Raw genomic sequence first — 18,357 nt, forward strand, 5'->3', positions numbered from 1 at the left:
GAGTGTGACATATATGCTGAACACTGGTTATTTCTGATTGCTGGTGTGTTATTAGTTAGTCACCTCATTTATCTTTTGTGGAAGAAACATTGTTTACTTCATTGAAACATTTGTCTGATTTGATACACAATTTTTGGGAATTTACTCTTGTATTTACTCTTATTTATTTTTGATGCTGCACTAACATTTGCACAATATTATTTAGAGAGTGGATTTTTATAGAAAGAAATTTAGAGATTATTATTGCCTTCAATCATTTATATTTTCTATTTTATGAATTGATTTATTCATGATTTATGGAACATTTATCAATTATGTGAATTTGTGTTTCTATTGTTAGGACCTTAATTGATTTATTTAATTAATTATTTATTTCTTCACTTGTCTTCACCTTGGATGTTGCACTGAAATATCACTTGCACATATTTTTTTAGAATTATTGCTTGCACTTATTCTTTTAGGAATATTGTGTTGTTATAGTCACGAGTTTTATTTTTTGCTTCTTATAATTTAGGTCTATAATAGGTCATTAGTTATCTGGATCTCAATTATTTAGTCCCCTCTATTAGCTGCACTTTTTGTTGCAACATTGATTTGCTATAATTCTTGGTTGCACAAAAATGGTGGAATATTAATTTACATGAACTAGATCCTTACTTGGATTTTTTCCTGGTGTGGTTATTAGTTCCTTTGTTACATAGCTTATTCCCGTTAAGGTATTATTTGTTTTTCACGTATCATAGGGATTTTTAAATGGTTACATGCATCTTCCTACAGGCTGTTTTTCCTCTGGATGTATATGGTTTGTTCTCCTTTGGTATCCCAGGAATACACTCATTGATTTAGCGCCATAGTTTCACCTCCCTTATCCTTTGTAGGTGTGCGAACATTCTTATCTGGGGTCGTTTTGTTCTGCTCCTTGACGATCTTGATTTACATTATTGGTGCTTACTTATTTGGCTTTGGCACGTAGTAGTTATTTTTATACTAATATTAGATATTTATGCACCTTTTAACCTCGATCAGTCTTTGAGTCTTTATTGGCTTCTTTCAAACATTTTTTGCATCTCAGGTATTTATTTATTTAGATTAGCGCCGCAGATTTATCCCTTCTTAAGCTTTATAGTAATATTCCTATTTGTATTAATTTGTATCATCGGTAACATCTTTGTTTTAAGGTTACAACAAAGCCTGTCTAACAGTATGCGTTAAAAACAGGGGTTTAGTCCGCATGCATTTGCAAACGCATGCGTGAGCCACAGAGCCTCGTCACGGCACCCTGGTATCTGTAGTCCTAACACTAAAATATAAGTGTCCCCACAGCGTGAAAGCAGCCTTATAGTAATATTCCTATTTGTATTCATTTGTATCATTGGTAACATCTTTGTTTTAAGGTTGTATCATTTATGTTATAGTTGGTAATATCGGATTAATACAAGTTTCTTTTCTGTACAATAGTAAGTTTAAATAAATTTGATTGTTATTGTTATTCTTTTCACACAGTTATCCTTTGTTTTAATTCTATCCATAATAGTGGCAACCTCAGTGGTTGATTCTTATATAGATAAAAGGATTTAATCACTTATTTTATGTGTATTAGGCGTATAAGCTGGTAGGTAGAAATCACCATTACACCACCTAACCTGGCACTACTGTATACCACCTAACCTGGCACTGCTGTATACCACCTAACCTGGCACTACTGTATACCACCTGGCCTGGCACTACCGTATATCACCTAACCTGGCACTACTGTATATCACCTAACCTGGCCGCTGGCACTACTGTATAACACTTATCCTGGCACTACTGTATATCGCCTGCCAGCTGACACTACTTTATACCACCTAACCTTGCACTACTGTATATCACCTAGCCTAGCAGCTGGCACTACTATATACCACTATATATCACCTTATCACCTAACCTGGCACTACTGTATAACACCTAACCTGGCACTATTGTATATCACCTAGCCTGGAACTATTGTATATCCCCTAGCCTGGCACTACTGTATATCGCTTGGCAGCTGGCACTACTGTATATCGCCTGACAGCTGGCACTTCTGTATACAACCTAACCTGGCATTACTGTATATCACCTAACCTGTCACTACTGTATATCACCTAACCTGGCACTGCTGTATATCACCTAGCCTGGCACTGCTGTATACCACCTAATCTGGTACTACTGTATACTACCTAGCCTGGCACTGCTGTATACCACCAAATCTGGCATTGCTGTATATAACCTAACCTGGCACTACTGTATATCACTTAACCTGGCACTACTGTATACCACCTAGCCTGGCACTGCTCTATATCACCTAGCCTGGCACTACTGTATACCACCTAACCTGGCACTTCTGTATATCACCTAACCTGGCACTACTGTATACCATCTGGCCTGGCATTACTGTATACCACCTAGCCTGGCACTACTGTATACCACCTAAACTGGCATTGCTTTATGTCACCTAGCCTGGTACTACTGTATATCACCTAACCTTGCACTACTGTATATCACCTAGCCCGGCACTACTGTATATCACCTAACCTGGCACTGCTGTATACCACCTAAGCTGGCATTGCTGTATATCACCTAACCTGGCACTACTGTATATCACCTGACCTGGCACTACTGTATATCACCTAACCTGCCAGTATACTACCCTAACGTCACTTGACATTGACGTGCGGTGCGCTGCCTGCCTGTCCACCGGGGGGGGGGGGGGGGTGCCAGATATAGGATCCGCCCCGGGTGCCAATTTTGAAAAACATTTATCATTTTCCTTCCACTTCACAATTATGTGCCAATTTGTTTCGGTCTATCACATAAAATCCCAATAAAATACATTTATGTTTTTGGTTGTAACATGACAAAATGTGGAAAATTTCAAGGGGTGTGAATACTTTTTCAAGGCAATGTGTGTATGTGTGTGTATGTATATATATATATATATATATAAAATTTTTATAGTTGGCCCCCCTACTTTTGTACCGCCCCTCCCTAAACATGAAAGCTGGAGATGCCACTGGTTGGCAAGCGGGTAAAATAGGTCTTGCTGAAAGGGAATTCCCGGGTGCGGTGACCCCTGTAGTCCCTGGGATGTGTTGGGTGTTGTCAATTTACACAATTTTATGATCACAGCCCACAGACACGTCTTCCTGCAGAGCGACATTACACAATTATGAAATATGAGAATTATTGATCTGGGGAGGGGTCAAGGAAGAGGAAAACACAGACTGACTTCCAGATCTGTCATTACGCACACATCCCCGGGGAGCTGAGACACAGGAGCTGACAATCTACACCCAGACGCTACTTACAGGTACTCACCACTGTCTCTGATTGGCTGTCGCATTCTCTGACTCGCTTATATCTTTAATGTCTGTAGATTGGCTGCTGACTCTCTCGCTGCTGTTAGTGCAATACACGGACACCCAGAGCTGAGATCCTCCTGAATATACTACTCACCTGGCTGACCCTTGGATACTTCCTGAGCCAGGCGCCCCAAATCAAGATCCTGCGGGGCAGCCAGGCCACTAGCATTATCAGAATGAGCTCAGCAATGTAGAGGGAGCAGATTTTGAACTCTTCGCTTTTCTCCACCCTCCAGCGTGTCGGAGTGACCTCGGGGTAATATTTACAGAGCAGAGTATGACTATAGTACACATAGAAGAAGTGGGAAGATGGATTTCCGCTGGGATTGCATTGTGTGTGATGGGATTAGAAGACTCAAAGGCATAGAAGCCAAGGGGGTGGTTTGGAAAATCACATCTGTCTTATAAATTCCTCGAGTGCCAGAGCACGGTCCAGCCCTGCACAGGATGTCACAACAATGCAACAAAAGTCATCCTTTAACTTTCTGAGATTTGTTGTTTACAAGTTAAAAACAGTTTTCTTTTGCTAGAAAATTACTTAGAACCCCCAAACATTATATATATATATATATTTTTTTTCGAACACTCTAGAGAATAAAATGGCGGTCGTTGCAATACTTTCTGTCACACAGTATTTGCGCAGTGATCTTACAAGCGCAATTTTTTTGGAAATTATTATTATTATACGCGATTTATATAGCGCCAACAGGTTACGCAGCGCTATACAATGCATAGAGGGACAACACACTTACAGTACAGTTCAATACAGAAGGAACAGGAGGGCTCTGCTCGTAGAGATTACATTCTAAAGGGAGGGGGTGGTGGTACAAAAGGTAATAGATGCAAAGATTGATTTGATGGGGGTGGCTCGGGGACAGTTGTTAGGTGGGTATGGGATAGGCTTCCCTGAATAAATGAGTTTTCAGGGATCTCCTAAAGGTGGACAGGGTAGGGGCTGATCGGACATACTGGGGCAGGGAGTTCCAGAGGATGGGAGAGGCTCTGGAGAAGTCCTGAAGGCGAGCATGGGAGGAGGTAACAAGGGAGCTAGAGAGCAGGAGATCCTGGGAGGAGCGGAAGGGACGATTTGGGCAATATCTGCAGATGAGGTTGGTGATGTAGATGGGGGCGATGTTGTGAATGGCCTTGTATGTTATGGTTAGCATTTTGAATTTTACACGGTGGGGTAGGGGAAGCCAGTGAAGGGATTGGCAGAGAGGGGCGGCAGTCACGGGTCCATTAGTGAGGTGTATTAGTCTAGCAGCAGCATTCATAATAGACTGAAGGGGGGATAGCCTGCTTAAGGGTAGGCCATTAAGGAGAGAGTTGCAGTAGTCAAAGCGGGAAATAATCAAGGAGTGAATAAGTTGCTTTGTGGTGTCATTAGTCAGGAAGGGTAGAATTCTGGAGATGTTGCAGAGGTTAAGGCAGCAGGATTTAGCCAATGATTGGATATGGGGGCTGAAGGAGAGGTCAGAGTCAAGGATTACACCCAGGACCCTGGCATGTGTGGAGGGACCAATGGTGGTGTTGTTGATATTAATGGTGAAGTCACAGGAAGGGGACCGTGAAGGAGGAAATATAACAAGCTCAGTTTTAGAAAGATTAGGTTTGAGGAAGTGGTGTGACATCCATGCCGATATGTCATTCAGTAAGTTTGAGATCCGTGAGGAGATCGAGGGGGTGAGTTGAGAAGTGGAGAGATAGATCTGGGTGTCATCGGCATAGAGATGGTATTGGAAGCCATGGGAGGTTATCAACTGGCCCAGGGAAGAGGTATAGAGTGAGAATAGGAGAGGCCCAAGGAAGGAGCCTTGGGGTACCCCAACAGAAAGAGGAAGGGTAGTGGAGGAGATGGAGTTGTAAGTGATACTGAAAGTGCGCTGAGATAGGTAGGAGGAGAACCAGGATAATGCAGAATCACAGAGGCCAAGGGAGTGTAATGTGCTGAGGAGGAGCAGGTGGTCAACTGTGTAAAGGGCAGCAGAGAGGTCTAAAAGTATGAGTATGGAGTAGTGGCCATTGGTTTTAGCAGTTAGTAGGTCATTGGTGAGTTTTAGTAGGGCAGATCCAGTAGAATGTTGTGGGTGGAAGCCAGACTGTAGGGGGTCGAGAAGGTTGTTGTCCGTGAGGTAGCGACTCATTTGGTCATGAACAAGGCGTTCGATGAGCTTGGAGACAAACGGGAGCAGGGAGATGAGTTATTCAAACAGGTGGGGTCTTTCGAGGGTTTTTTGAGTATGGGGGTAACCAGTACATGTTTGAGCGGGGAAGGAAAGGTACCGGAGGAGAGGGAGAGGTTGAAGATGTGGGTTAGGGAGTTGAGGATAGAGTGGGAAGGTGGTCGCAGTAATTGAGAGGGGACAGGGTCCAGGGGACAGGTAGTGAGGTGGGCCATGGAGAGGAGTTTATCAACTTCATCTGTGGTAACTGGGCAAAAGGAGGAGAGTATTGAGCGTGGTGTTGGACCTAATATGTTGGGTAGGGGAGGAATTTGAATGCTGGATATCTCCTTAAGAATTGTGTCGATTTTGTTCTTGAAGTGGTTGGCAATCTGTTGAGCGGTAAGCAAGTTGGTGGGTTGAGGCAGTGGGGGGTGAAGTAAGGAATCAAGGGTAGAAAAGATTTGACAAGGTTTGGATGAGAGGGTTTTGATGAGAGTGTTGTATTAGGTTTGTTTAGCAGTGTGAAGGCAGGCATTGTATTTGAGAAGGGTAGATTTGTAGAGGGTAAAGTCTTGCAGGGATTTAGATTTACACCATGCTCGCTCAAGAGCACGGCTGTGTCTCTTGAGACTTCTGGTGTCGTCTGTTTGCCAGGGTTGTGGCAGATGGGGCCTGGTTCTGCGTGTAGAAAGAGGAGCAAGTAAGTCTAGGGAGGATGACAACGTGGTGTTGTAGATGGAAGTGGTTAGGTCTGGGCAGGACAGGGGTGCGATTTTGTCATAAAGGCCATCAGTAGCAGAGTGAAGAAGGGAAGGGTTGAGGTTGCAAAGGTTCCCGTGGGTAGTGGTTTGTGGGTTGGCAGCATGGGATGTAGGAGACAAGGAGAGTGTGAAACGGATAAGGTTGTGATCAGAGAGAGGAAAGGGTGTGTTAGAGAGATTGCAGGGAGTGCAGTGATGGGAGAATACGAGGTTGAGACTTAAAAAATAAAACAACAGTAAAGTGATCCCAATTTTTTTTATATTGTTAAAGATAATGTTACGCCGAGTAAATTGATACCCAACATGTCACGCTTCAAAATTGCGCCCGCTCGTGGAATGGCGACAAACTTTTACCCTTAAAAAATCTCCATAGGCGACGTTTAAAAAATTCTACAGGTTGCATGTTTTGAGATACAGAGGAGGTCTAGGGCTAGAATTATTGCTCTTGCTCTACTGATCGCGGCGATACCTCACATGTGTGGTTTGAACACCGTTTTCAAATGCAGGCGCTGCTCACGTATGCGTTCAGTTCTGCACGTATGCTCGGCGGGACGGGGCGCATTTAAAAAAAAAAATTTTTCTTATTTAATTTACCTCTTATTTTTTTATTTTTACACTGTTCTTTTTAAAAAAATGTGTCACTTCTATTCCTATTACAAGGAATGTAAACATCCCTTGTAATAGAAAAAAAGCATGGCAGGACCTCTTAAATATGAGATCTGGGGTCAAAAAGACCTCAGATCTCATACTGTATTTACACTAAAATGCAATAAAAAAAAATTTGTCATTTGAAAAAAAAAAGGAAAAAAAAGACCCTTTAAGAGCATTGGGCAGAAGTGACTTTTTGACGTTGCTTATGCCCTGCAATGATATGGAGACGGGTGGGGGCAATCTTCCCCTCACTCATCTCCATACCAAGCCAGAATAAGGACCTGATCGCCTCCGCCGCTACCGACGGCTCTGGTAAGTGGCGGAGGGTACCGGAGCGTGGTGGGAGGGGGGGCCCTCTCCTGCCGCTGATAAAAGTGAGCTCACGGTGAATCTGCCGCAGAGACCACTTTTATCTTGAAGCGGACCGCCCGCTGAAGAAGAGGATACCAGGGTTATGGTAGCTAGCTGCTACCATAACAAAGATTTTTCTCTTCAAAGTAGCGACGTAAAACTGCGGCGGGCGGTCCGTAAGTGGTTAATGCACAGGTGTCAAACTGGCGACGCTCCAGGCAGCTGTTGCAGATCTACAAGTCCCATGAGGCATTGCAAGGCTGACAGTTACAAGCATGACTCCCACAGGCAGAGGCATGATGAGACTTGTAGTTCTACAACAGATGGAGGGCCACCAGGATACGTGTGCTGTAATACAAAGTACATTTATCCTTTTCTTGTCGCTGCTGGTTGACACAGGGGGATCACATGACCGGAAAGGAGGATGGAATAAGCTGGCACTATCCGGCATGGAAAGCATCAGAGATGGTACATCTTCAACCAAAAAGAGAAGTACCGGTATATCTACTTTTACCGGAACAGGTGGACTCGAGTGTCAGCGACAACGAGTCATAAAGGCAAAGGTGCCAAAATCGGCGGATAAACGGAACTCCAAGGGATCCAGGACCTCAAAGCACAAATCCGGGGGTGTTGTAGGTAACCACCAAACGAACCTCCGATGGAAGGAGCCAATCGCTCCCCACATTGCCCTGAATTTTATCCTGTGATCACAGTTTTTTACTCTTATTGCTGTATGCTGGCTTTTAGAAATAAAAAAAAAACTATTTTTTTGACCTACACCATATGGAAGGATTTTTTCTTTACATAACCATCTGAATGAGAGTTGCCTTGTGGTCCAGCCGGTCTCTCCACACCGAAGGTCCAGCCCTGGTGCTCCTTCCATCAGAGGTTCGTTTGGTGGTATTTGACCACTCTGCGTTTTTTTTTTTTTTTTGGGCTATAAACAACAAAAAAAACAATAAAAAAAAAAAAATGTAACTTTGTATTCATCAGTTTAGGCCAGTGTTTCTCAACCTTTTTCCAGTCGGGGCACCCTTAAAAAGTATTTTCAGTCTCGAGGCACCCCAGTCCAAGGCTTAGTTCACGTTACTGTGTGTCGCGGAACATGCACAAAATTGCACTCGTTCCTGACACACAGACAAATGCTCTGCTCTTTAGGGGTGCCATTAATTCTTAATGGTACCTCACACATTGGAAAACGTGGGGTGCTTTTGGTGCAATTTAAAAAAAAAAAAAGGTCGGGGATTTCCTTCCCTGAATTTTTGTGGTTAGGGAAGCCCATTGAAATGAATGGGCTGCACTACACGCAGCAACACAGATGTGAACCAAGGGCTTGTTCACATGTCTGGTTGGAGGGGTGGTAAAAGCACATGGTTAAGCTGTTTTTACCATCCCCAAATTCTTCCCCTTTAGGTGCAGAGACAACAGCTGGGGGTGTACACATGTTGTGGCTGCAGCTGGAGGTATACCCAGGGTGAATGGGGCTGAACTGCAACTACCCTGCAACTGTGTGCATTGCACAGTTGCAGTGTAGTGATGCTGCATTAAAACAGGTGGTGAGGAGGCAACATAATGCCTCTTTACCACCTGTCAAATGCCTCTGAAAAGCGATCTGTGCATAGGTTGCTTTTCAGAGGAGAAGCAGTCCTTGCTGCTATCACAAACAAGACCTACAAAAGCAGTTCTGATGGTACAGGAATGGGGGGGTGTCAGGATTAAAAGTAACATACACACATATACAGACACATACACGTGCACACACGCATACAGACACATACATACGCACATGCAGACACTTGTACATACGCACATGCAGACACGTGCACACACACACACATACAGACACATGCACACACACACATGTACAAACACACATACAGACAGACACATGCACACACACATACAGACACATGCGCACACACGTACAAACACACATACAGACACACATACAGACACATGCGCATACACACACATGTATAAACACACATACAGACGTACACACACACACTCACGCACACACACACACACATACACATACAGACACATGCACACACATACACACACACATACAGACAGTCAGACACTCACATACACACACACACAGACAGGCAGACACTCACATGCACACACACACAGACAAATGTATAAAGCCCTTTTAAAACAAATCTAGCTTCTAGCACAGTACCTTTCCAGTTTCCTCATTCAGCCGGGTACTGCACTGTAGGGGGAAGCAGAGAGCACAGCACACTCCCCTGCACTTTACTTTCACTTTGCTGAGGTTGACGGAGCTTCTCACAGTGCCGATGTACAGTTCGGCAGGGGATCGGGAGATCGGGCTCATCTGACAGCCCTTCTCTCCCCTCATCCCGCGGCACACCTGAGAACCTCTGACGACACACCAGTGTGCCGCGGCACACTGGTTGAGAAAGGCTGGTTTAGGCCGATAAATATTCTTCTACATATTTTTGGTAAAAAAAAAAAAAATTGCCATAGGCGTATATTGATTGGTTTGTGCAAAAGTTATCGTGTCTACAAACTATGGGACAGATTTAGAGACTTTTATTTATTTTTTTATTGTTTTTACTGGTAATGGTAGCGATCTACGATTTTTATCGGGACTGAGACATTGCGGCGGACAAATTTGACTCCACATGACACTTTTTGGGGACCAGTGACATTATTACATTGATCAGTGCTATAACCAGGGCTTTTTTTTTTTTCAGCTGGAACTTGGTGGAACTCAGTTCCACCACCTCTGGCTCAGACCCTCTGCTCCCTGCTGACCACTATTACTTAAAAAATACAAAAGTCCGGCTTCTACAGTAGGTGACCGCGATATTGTGTCAATCTCACCGCATTTATCGGCGAGATTTGACACCTGCGAGCCCCGTCGCGGGAGACAGCGCCGAGATGGCTTACTCATCGGGAAAGGAAAAGTTTTTTTTCCTTTCACAATGAGCGACAGGCAGTGCTGACAGCTGTCTGGTATGAATCCTGAGGGGGAACGCCACGCCAAATTTTAAATGAAATAACCGGCCTGGGTTCCCCCCCAGGGGCATACCAGACCCTTAGGTCTGGTATGGATTGTAAAGGGAACCCCCTTACGCCGAAAAATCGGTGTGGGGGTCCCCCCAAAATCCATACCAGACCCTTATCCGAGCATGCAGCCCGGCCAGCCAGGAAAGGTGGTGGGGACGAGCGAGCGCCCCCCCTCCTGAGCCGTACCAGGCCGCATGCCCTTAACATGGGGGGGTGGGTGCCTTGGGGGAGGGGGGGCGCCCTGCGGGCCCCCCACCCCAAAGCACCTTGTCCCCATGTTGATGAGGACACGGGCCTCTTCCCGACAACCCTGGCCGTTGGTTGTCGGGGTCCGCAGGGGGGGGCTTATCAGAATCCGGGAGCCCCCTTTAATAAGGGGGCCCCCAGATCCCGGCCCTCACCCTATGTGAATGAGTGTGGGGTACATGGTACCCCTACCCATACACCTAGGGAAAAAAGTGTCAATAAAAAAAAAAACACAGTACACAGGTTTTAGAGTAATTTATTAGGCAGCTCCGGGGTCTTCTTCCGACTTGGGGGGGGGGGTCTTCTTCCGACTTCTCCCGGTGTTCCGCCTCTTCTCCCGGGCCCCTCCGCTATCTTCTTCCAGCTCTTTTGCCAGCGGGGGCCCGGTCTGCTGCCGCTGTCTCGCCGCTGTCTCGCCGCTTCTTCTCTTCTTCCGATGTAGACACGACGCTCTCTCCGGCTGGAATGCTGTGTGCGAGCTACTTATATAGACGGTGACCCCGCCCCCTTGTGACGTCAAGGTCCCAGCATGCGCAGGGACTCTGGCGTCATAAGGGGGCGTGACCCCAGAGTCCCTGCGCATGCTGGGACCTTGACGTCACAAGGGGGCGGGGTCACCGCCTATATAAATGGCTCCGCAGCTCGCACACAGCATTCCAGCCGGAGAGAGCGTCGTGTCTACATCGGAAGAAGAGAAGAAGAGAAGAAGCAACGAGACAGCGGCGAGACAGCGGCAGCAGACCGGGCCCCCGCTGGCAAAAGAGCTGGAAGAAGATAGCGGAGGGGCCCGGGAGAAGAGGCGGAACACCGGGAGAAGTCGGAAGAAGACCCCCCCGAAGTCGGAAGAAGACCCCGGAGCTGCCTAATAAATTACTCTTAAAACCTGTGTACTGTGTTTTTTTTTTTATTGACACTTTTTTCCCTAGGTGAATGGGTACTCATTCACATAGGGTGGGGGGCCGGGATCTGGGGGCCCCCTTATTAAAGCAGACCCCGACAACCAACGGCCAGGGTTGTCGGGAAGAGGTCCTTGTCCTCATCAACATGGGGACAAGGTGCTTCGGGGTGGGGGGGGCCCGCAGGGCGCACCCCCTCCCCCAAGGCACCCATCCCCCCATGTTGAGGGCATACGGCCTGGTACGGCTCAGGAGGGGGGGGGGGCGCTCGCTCATCCCAACCCCCTTTCCTGGCCGGCCGGGCTGCGTGCTCGGATAAGGGTCTGGTATGGATTTTGGGGGGACCCCCACGCCGATTTTTCGGCATAAGGGGGTTCCCCTTACAATCCATACCAGACCTAAGGGCCTGGTATTCCCCTGGGGGGAACCCACGCCGATTTTTTCATTTAAAATTTGGCGCGGTGTTCCCCCTCAGGATTCATACCAGACAGCTGTCAGCACTGCCTGTCACTCATCGCGAAAGGAAAAAAAAGTTTTCCTTTCCCGATGAGTGAACCAGCGCGACATGCACAGTACCCTGTCACCGAGAACCAGCGCGACAGTATCGCGCTGGAAACACAATCTCGCGGTCAGGTACTGTATGCTTACAAGTGACGGCTTGTTCCCCAACGGCTCCCACAGATCAGATCTCTTGAGTGGCTCTCACTGAGTAAAGGATGGGGATAAGGGGGATGAAGGTACACGGAGTGCAGTGCAAATGCCAACATCACCACTGGATGATCTCCCCTGCAAGTGAGAGAGGTGGAGCCAACTACATAGCTCCCAACTGTCCCTGATTTGGAGGGACTGTCCCTGATTTGGAGCAAAGTCCCTCTGTCCCTCATTCCTCCTCATTTGTCCCTCATTTTGGTTTGATCTATATACAGTAGATGTACAGTATCTCACAAAAGTGAGTACACCCCTCACATCCTTGTAGATATTTTATTCTATCTTTTCATGTGACAACACTGAAGAAATTACACTTTGCTACAATGTAAAGTAGTGAGTGTACAGCTTGTATAACAGTGTAAATTTGCTGTCCCCTCAAAATAACTCAACACACAGCCATTAATGTCTAAACCGCTGGCAACAAAAGTGAGTACAGCCCTAAGTGAAAATGTCCAAATTGGGCCCAATTAGCCATTTTTCCTCCCCGGTGTCATTTGACTCATTAGTGTTACAAGGTCTCAGGTATGAATGGGGAGCAGGTATGTTAAATTTGGTGTTATCGCTCTCACTCTCTCATACTGGTCACTGGAAGTTCAACTTGGCACCTCATGGCAAAGAACTCTCTGAGGATCTTTAAAAAAAGAATTGTTGCTCTACATAAAGATGGCCTGGGCTATAAGAAGATTGCCAAGACCCTGAAACAGAGCTGCAAGGGGGTTAAGGCAGTGCTGGAAAATAATGGAGGCCACACAAAATATTGACACTTTGGGCCCAATTTGGACATTTTCACTTAGGGGTGTACTCACTTTTGTTGCCAGCGGTTTAGACATTAATGGCTGTGTGTTGAGTTATTTTGAGGGGACAGCAAATTTACACTGTTATACAAGCTGTACACTCACTACTTTACATTGTAGCAAAGTGTAATTTCTTCAGTGTTGTCACATGAAAAGATAGTATAAAATATTTACAAAAATGTGAGGGGTGTATTCACTTTTGTGAGATACTGTATATAATATGCACTTTTTATCTTTTAAAAAGTGTTTTCCACCACTAAACCTTTCATGAGATTTCTAAATTGCTGCATTTGTAAATTCCAAAAGCCAATATAAAGAAATAGTAGTGGTAAAAAAAGCACTTGTGGGTTTAAAGTGGTTGTAAACCCTTTACAACCACTTTTTATTACATGCAAGCCTATAATTAGGCTTACCTGTAGCTACACTGGATATACTGGATAAACCTGCACGGTTTAGGAGATATCCCCTATATTTGCATGTGCCGACATCATCGGCACATGCACACTTAAAGCGGGGTTCCACACAAATTTTGAACAATATCTGTATGCATTCTCTTCCTTGCCTAGATGCTGACATGCCGTTTAAAAAAATTTAAATCGCCGTAATTACCTTTTATTTTTCTATTCTTCTTTGCACTTCCTGGTTCTCCTCCCGTGGGAGTAGGCGTGTTTCTAGCCTCTCCCAGACTCCTGGGAGCTAGTCTCAGGCTTCCCAGGATGCCACTGAGCATGTGCGGGAACGAGTGGTGAATGCTGGGAGCACAGCATTCACCACATCCAGGAAATAAATGCTTGTGGGCTTCAAATGCCTACAATGAAGATGGAAACCGCCTGCAGTGAATAATATAAGTTATTCTTTCCGATGAAATCTGACACAGGCGGACATATTACACACAATATGTGAGTATGTAATGCTGAGAAGAAAAGTTTGTGAATGAACTCAAAAAAAAAAAAACGATAGATAGGTGGACCCCCGCTTTAAGTAAGCTGAAGCAAGGGCACGTACGTGCCCTTGCTTCAGTTAGACTGTGCTGTTACCGCGGGAGTGACGTAATCGCGGCTCCAGCCAATCACAGTGCCGGAGCCTCAAAACCAGGAAGTAACCCCCTGGAGCAATGTCAGCCGCCGGAGCTGTGAATGAGGACCGCTGCGTTGGCTTCGATCTCAGGTAAGTAATTCATAATGAGCTAATATACTATGCATGCTATGCATGTCTTGCAGGTTTTTTTTTTTTTTTTTTAGGGTTTACAACCACTTTAACCAATCTTGTTTTTTGTTGTACAATTCTTCTTTAATGGGGCGTGGCAAGGGGTGTGTCCTATGCCTGCATACTTTTGCTGATAGGTGTCCCACATTCCCATCTCAAAAAGTTGGGCGGTATGCCAACTACAGTATGCAGGGAGGTACTAGAGCTGGCTGGGTGCTTCAGCCTAATACAGCAACAAAAAGAAGACATGTGGAAGATGGTGGAGCTTTTAAGGAGATGGGGAGGAAATGTGGGCAGTAAAGGGGGGTTGCATGCAGAGGTCAGAGCTGAAGAGGGGTAAACATGAGATGTGGATGGGGGATGCAGAGGTAAGCAGCTGTGAAAGAAGGCTGAATTCTGCACACTGTGTGTAGCGCACTGCAAAACTCTGCACTCTTTACGAAGCACACCCTGAACTCTGCAGTCTGTGTGTAACCCCCTCCCTGAACTCTGCAGTCTGTGTGTAACCCCCTCCCTGAACTCTGCAGTCTGTGTGTAACCCCCTCCCTGAACTCTGCAGTCTGTGTGTAACCCCCTCCCTGATCTCTGCAGTCTGTACATAATGCACTCCTGGTAATTAATGATCCTGTTAAGACCCCCCCACTGTTAGTGAAATTTGACCACACCCACTATTTGATGCGGTTTGGAGGGTGTTTGTAGGGGACGGTGGAGTTGGGGGGGTCGTGATTGAGTTCCTGTACCTATGTTCTGAGAAAAAAAACCCTGGCTATATCAATGTACTGATCAATGCATAAATGACACTGGCAGGGAAGAGGTTAACACTAGGGGGCGATCAAGGGGTTAAGTGTGCTCCTTGGGCGTGTTCTAACTGTAGGGGGGGTAGGCTTACTGGAACATGACAGAGATCACTGCTCCCGATCACCGGGGACAGTAGATGTTTATCATGTCACTAGGCAGAACAGGGAATCGCCTTGTTTACAGTAACCCGGTCTGCCTCGCCTCAGTGTGATCGTGGGTCACCGGCGGGCATTGAATCCGCAGAACCCGAGGCGCGTGTCCGCTATCCTTCTTTCCCAGCCGATGCCTCTTACAGGGAAACGCAGGGCGGAGCTAAGAAACCTGGCGTCACCACACAGTAGTGGACCAGCTTTAGTGCGGTAGTACTGCTCAACTTTCGTTCCTCTGATTTTCTGCAAAAACCTTCATGCCGATCGTGTTAATGAAGTTTTTTACCTTCTAAACCATGGAAGCCCTTTTTCCTTTTTAATCCTCTCTCATACATGACAGGCGATATATCCGAAGCCGGTCCGGTCATATAGATTCCACAGCATATGTGAAGGATCGGAGCCTGTGCAAGCAGATCAGCTGTTCCCTCAGATCAGCTGTTCCAGTCTACGGGACACATTGCCATCCTGATGTCAGTGGAGGATCGTATGTATGAATAGAAGGACTTCACTGGCTGTTCCAGCCTGCGGGATTCGCTACATTAGAGCCTGAAAGACCCCTGTAACAGGGGTCCCACATTTCTGGTAAGCGGCCACCTTTTCTCATTACACTACAGGATCCTGGGTCTTAGTGAAAGGACTACTTTATCCAAGAGATTATACACTTGGGTTCCAGGACTGTTTGCAAATCGCTTTTCAATCATCCATCCCTCAAGGGGACTTTGTCACATTGTCACTATTTATCACCTTTGAAGGTTTAATATCTGTGTGTTTTATTTGTAGTTTATTTGTTTTCATTGGTTTTTATTTATTTTTGATAGTTTATTTTGATAAATTTTGTTACTCAGGATTGTAAAGATAATATTCACATGCACACCCAGAGTAAGGGAGTTCCCTCAGTCTTGTGGATTTGACACTAGTAGCGCACCTGAGTGCTTTTAACATACAGCTATCCTTCTTGCATGGACTGACGTACAGGTACATCAATTCACACAGGAGAGCCGACTTGCCGTAGTATATCTGCGTGAGCTGGTCCGCTAGTGGTTAAAGCTGAAGTACCCCCATCAACATACTAATGTCATTTCTAAACAAATATTTTCTGTTTTTATTACATATTTTATTTTAGGCTAAATAATGCAAAATTTGGGTCTCTGTGCTACCCTATGCAGTGCAGGCTCGGGGGGAGGGGCCAGCAGGCTTCTGTACATACAATAGCTGCCTGCCTGAGTACTTCCTGTGACAGTAGCAGTCTCAGATCCCACCACTGCCACCACAATGTGCCGTATTGCACTCTCTATTGCCGTATTGCACTATTGCCTCACCCTAAGCCTAAGCAGAGATCTTCCAGCTTGCAGGACAACAATGTAGGCACCAGCAGACTAGTTATCAGTGGGGTCAGTTACCCCTGTAGTTAACCATTTACATACACTCATTATACCCTTTTAATAGTAACACACACAGTTTAGGGCTCCATTCACACCTACTCTATATTACCAAAAGTATTGGGGCACATGAACTTTAATGGCATCCCAGTCTTAGTCCCTAGGGTTCAATACAATATTGAGTTGGCCCACCCTTTGCAGCTATAACAGCTTCAACTCTTCTGGGAAGGCTGTCCACAAGGTTTAGGAGTGTGTCTATGGGAATGTTTGACCATTCTTCCAGAAGCGCATTTGTGAAGTCAGGCACTGATGTTGGATTTGAAGGCCTGGCTTGCAGTCTCCGCTCGAATTCATCCCAAAGGTGTTCTATCAGGTTGAGGTCAGGCCAGTCAAGTTCCTCCACCCCAAACAAGCTCATCCATGTCTTTATGGACCTTGCTTTGTGCACTGGTGTGCAGTCATGTTGGAACAGGAACCCCAAACTGTTCCTGGAACTAAGGGGCCAAGCCCAACCCCTAAAAAACAATCCTGCACCATAATCCCCCCGTCCACCAAATGATTTGGACCAGTGCACAAAGCAAGGTCCATAAAGACATGGATGAGCGAGTTTGGGGTGGAGGAACTTGACTGGCTTGCACAGTCCTGACCTCAACCCCATACAACACCTTTGGGATGAATTCAAGTGGAAACTGAATCCTACATCAGCGCCTGACCTCACAAACGTACTTCTGGAAGAATGATCAAACATTCCCATAGACACACTCCTAAACCACGTGGACAGCCTTCCCAGAAGAGTTGAAGCTGTTATAGCTCCAAAGGGTGGGCCAGCTCAATATTGAACCCTACAGACTAATGCCCCGTACACACGGTCGGACTTTGTTCGGACATTTCGACAACAAAATCCTAGGATTTTTTCCAACGGATGTTGGCTCAAACTTGTCTTGCATACACACGGTCACGCAAAGTTGTCAGAAAATCCGATCATTCTGAACGCGGTGATGTAAAACACGTACGTCGGGACTATAAACGGGGCAGTGGCCAATAGTTTTCATCTCTTTATTTATTCTGAGCATGCGTGGCACTTTGTGCGTCGGATTTGTGTACACACGATCGGTATTTCCGACAACGGATTTTGTTGTCGGAAAATTTTATATCCTGCTCTCAAACTTTGTGTGTCGGAAAATCCGATGGAAAATGTGTGATGGAGCCTACACACGGTCGGAATTTCCGACAACAAGGTCCTATCACACATTTTCCTTTGGAAAATCCGACTGTGTGTACGGGGCATAAGACTGGGATGCCATTAAAGTTCATGTGTGTGTAAAGGCAGGTGTCCCAATACTTTTGGTAATATAGTGTATTTATATGTGACAGTACTTGCCTGTTTTTGCGTGATTCTGCGTTTTCTGTTTAAGGCAGCCCATTCATTTCAATGTTCTGGCCTCTGCACAAAGATCACATAGAAGAAGTGCATGGCCCTTTTTTAAATTATGTTGCGCCAAAACATGGTACTTGGTGCCATTGGGGTGGGGGCGCCATTAAGAATTAATTTATTGAAAATGTAAATACTTCTTGTCATACTGATCATCTTTATTTTATCTTATTAGTGCCAGAAATAGATTCTGACTTCGTCTTCAGGAAAACATGTCTGCAGGTAAGGACTAGAATTTAAGTTTGCATAGTAAAAAAAATACATATCCTGTATTGAAAAAATTCACCCCCCCCCAAAAAAAAAAAAAATAATCACATTTAGTTGCTTTGCTGCCTGAAATGAAGACCGACACAGTTTTTGTTTTATCCAGCTGTATTTACTCAATGCAACTTATAACAT

The 18,357-nt window shown here is 45.5% G+C and overlaps 1 protein-coding gene across 1 annotated transcript in view; it reads left to right on the forward strand.

The window, feature by feature from the left end:
• The first annotated feature begins 3,206 nt into the window (after nt 1-3,206).
• The window catches only part of LOC141134158 (uncharacterized), an 89,461-nt gene continuing 74,310 nt past the window's right edge, over nt 3,207-18,357 (forward strand). Inside the window, exons 1-3 of the mRNA XM_073623743.1 lie at nt 3,207-3,331; nt 15,488-15,729; nt 18,134-18,180. Of these exons, the coding sequence (XP_073479844.1) occupies nt 18,171-18,180 (10 nt within the window). The 5' untranslated portion in view covers nt 3,207-3,331; nt 15,488-15,729; nt 18,134-18,170. The remainder of the gene's footprint in view (nt 3,332-15,487; nt 15,730-18,133; nt 18,181-18,357) is intronic.

The sequence above is a fragment of the Aquarana catesbeiana genome, linkage group LG03 (assembly GCF_042186555.1).
Source record: "Aquarana catesbeiana isolate 2022-GZ linkage group LG03, ASM4218655v1, whole genome shotgun sequence".
Classification (NCBI taxonomy): Eukaryota; Metazoa; Chordata; class Amphibia; order Anura; family Ranidae; genus Aquarana; species Aquarana catesbeiana.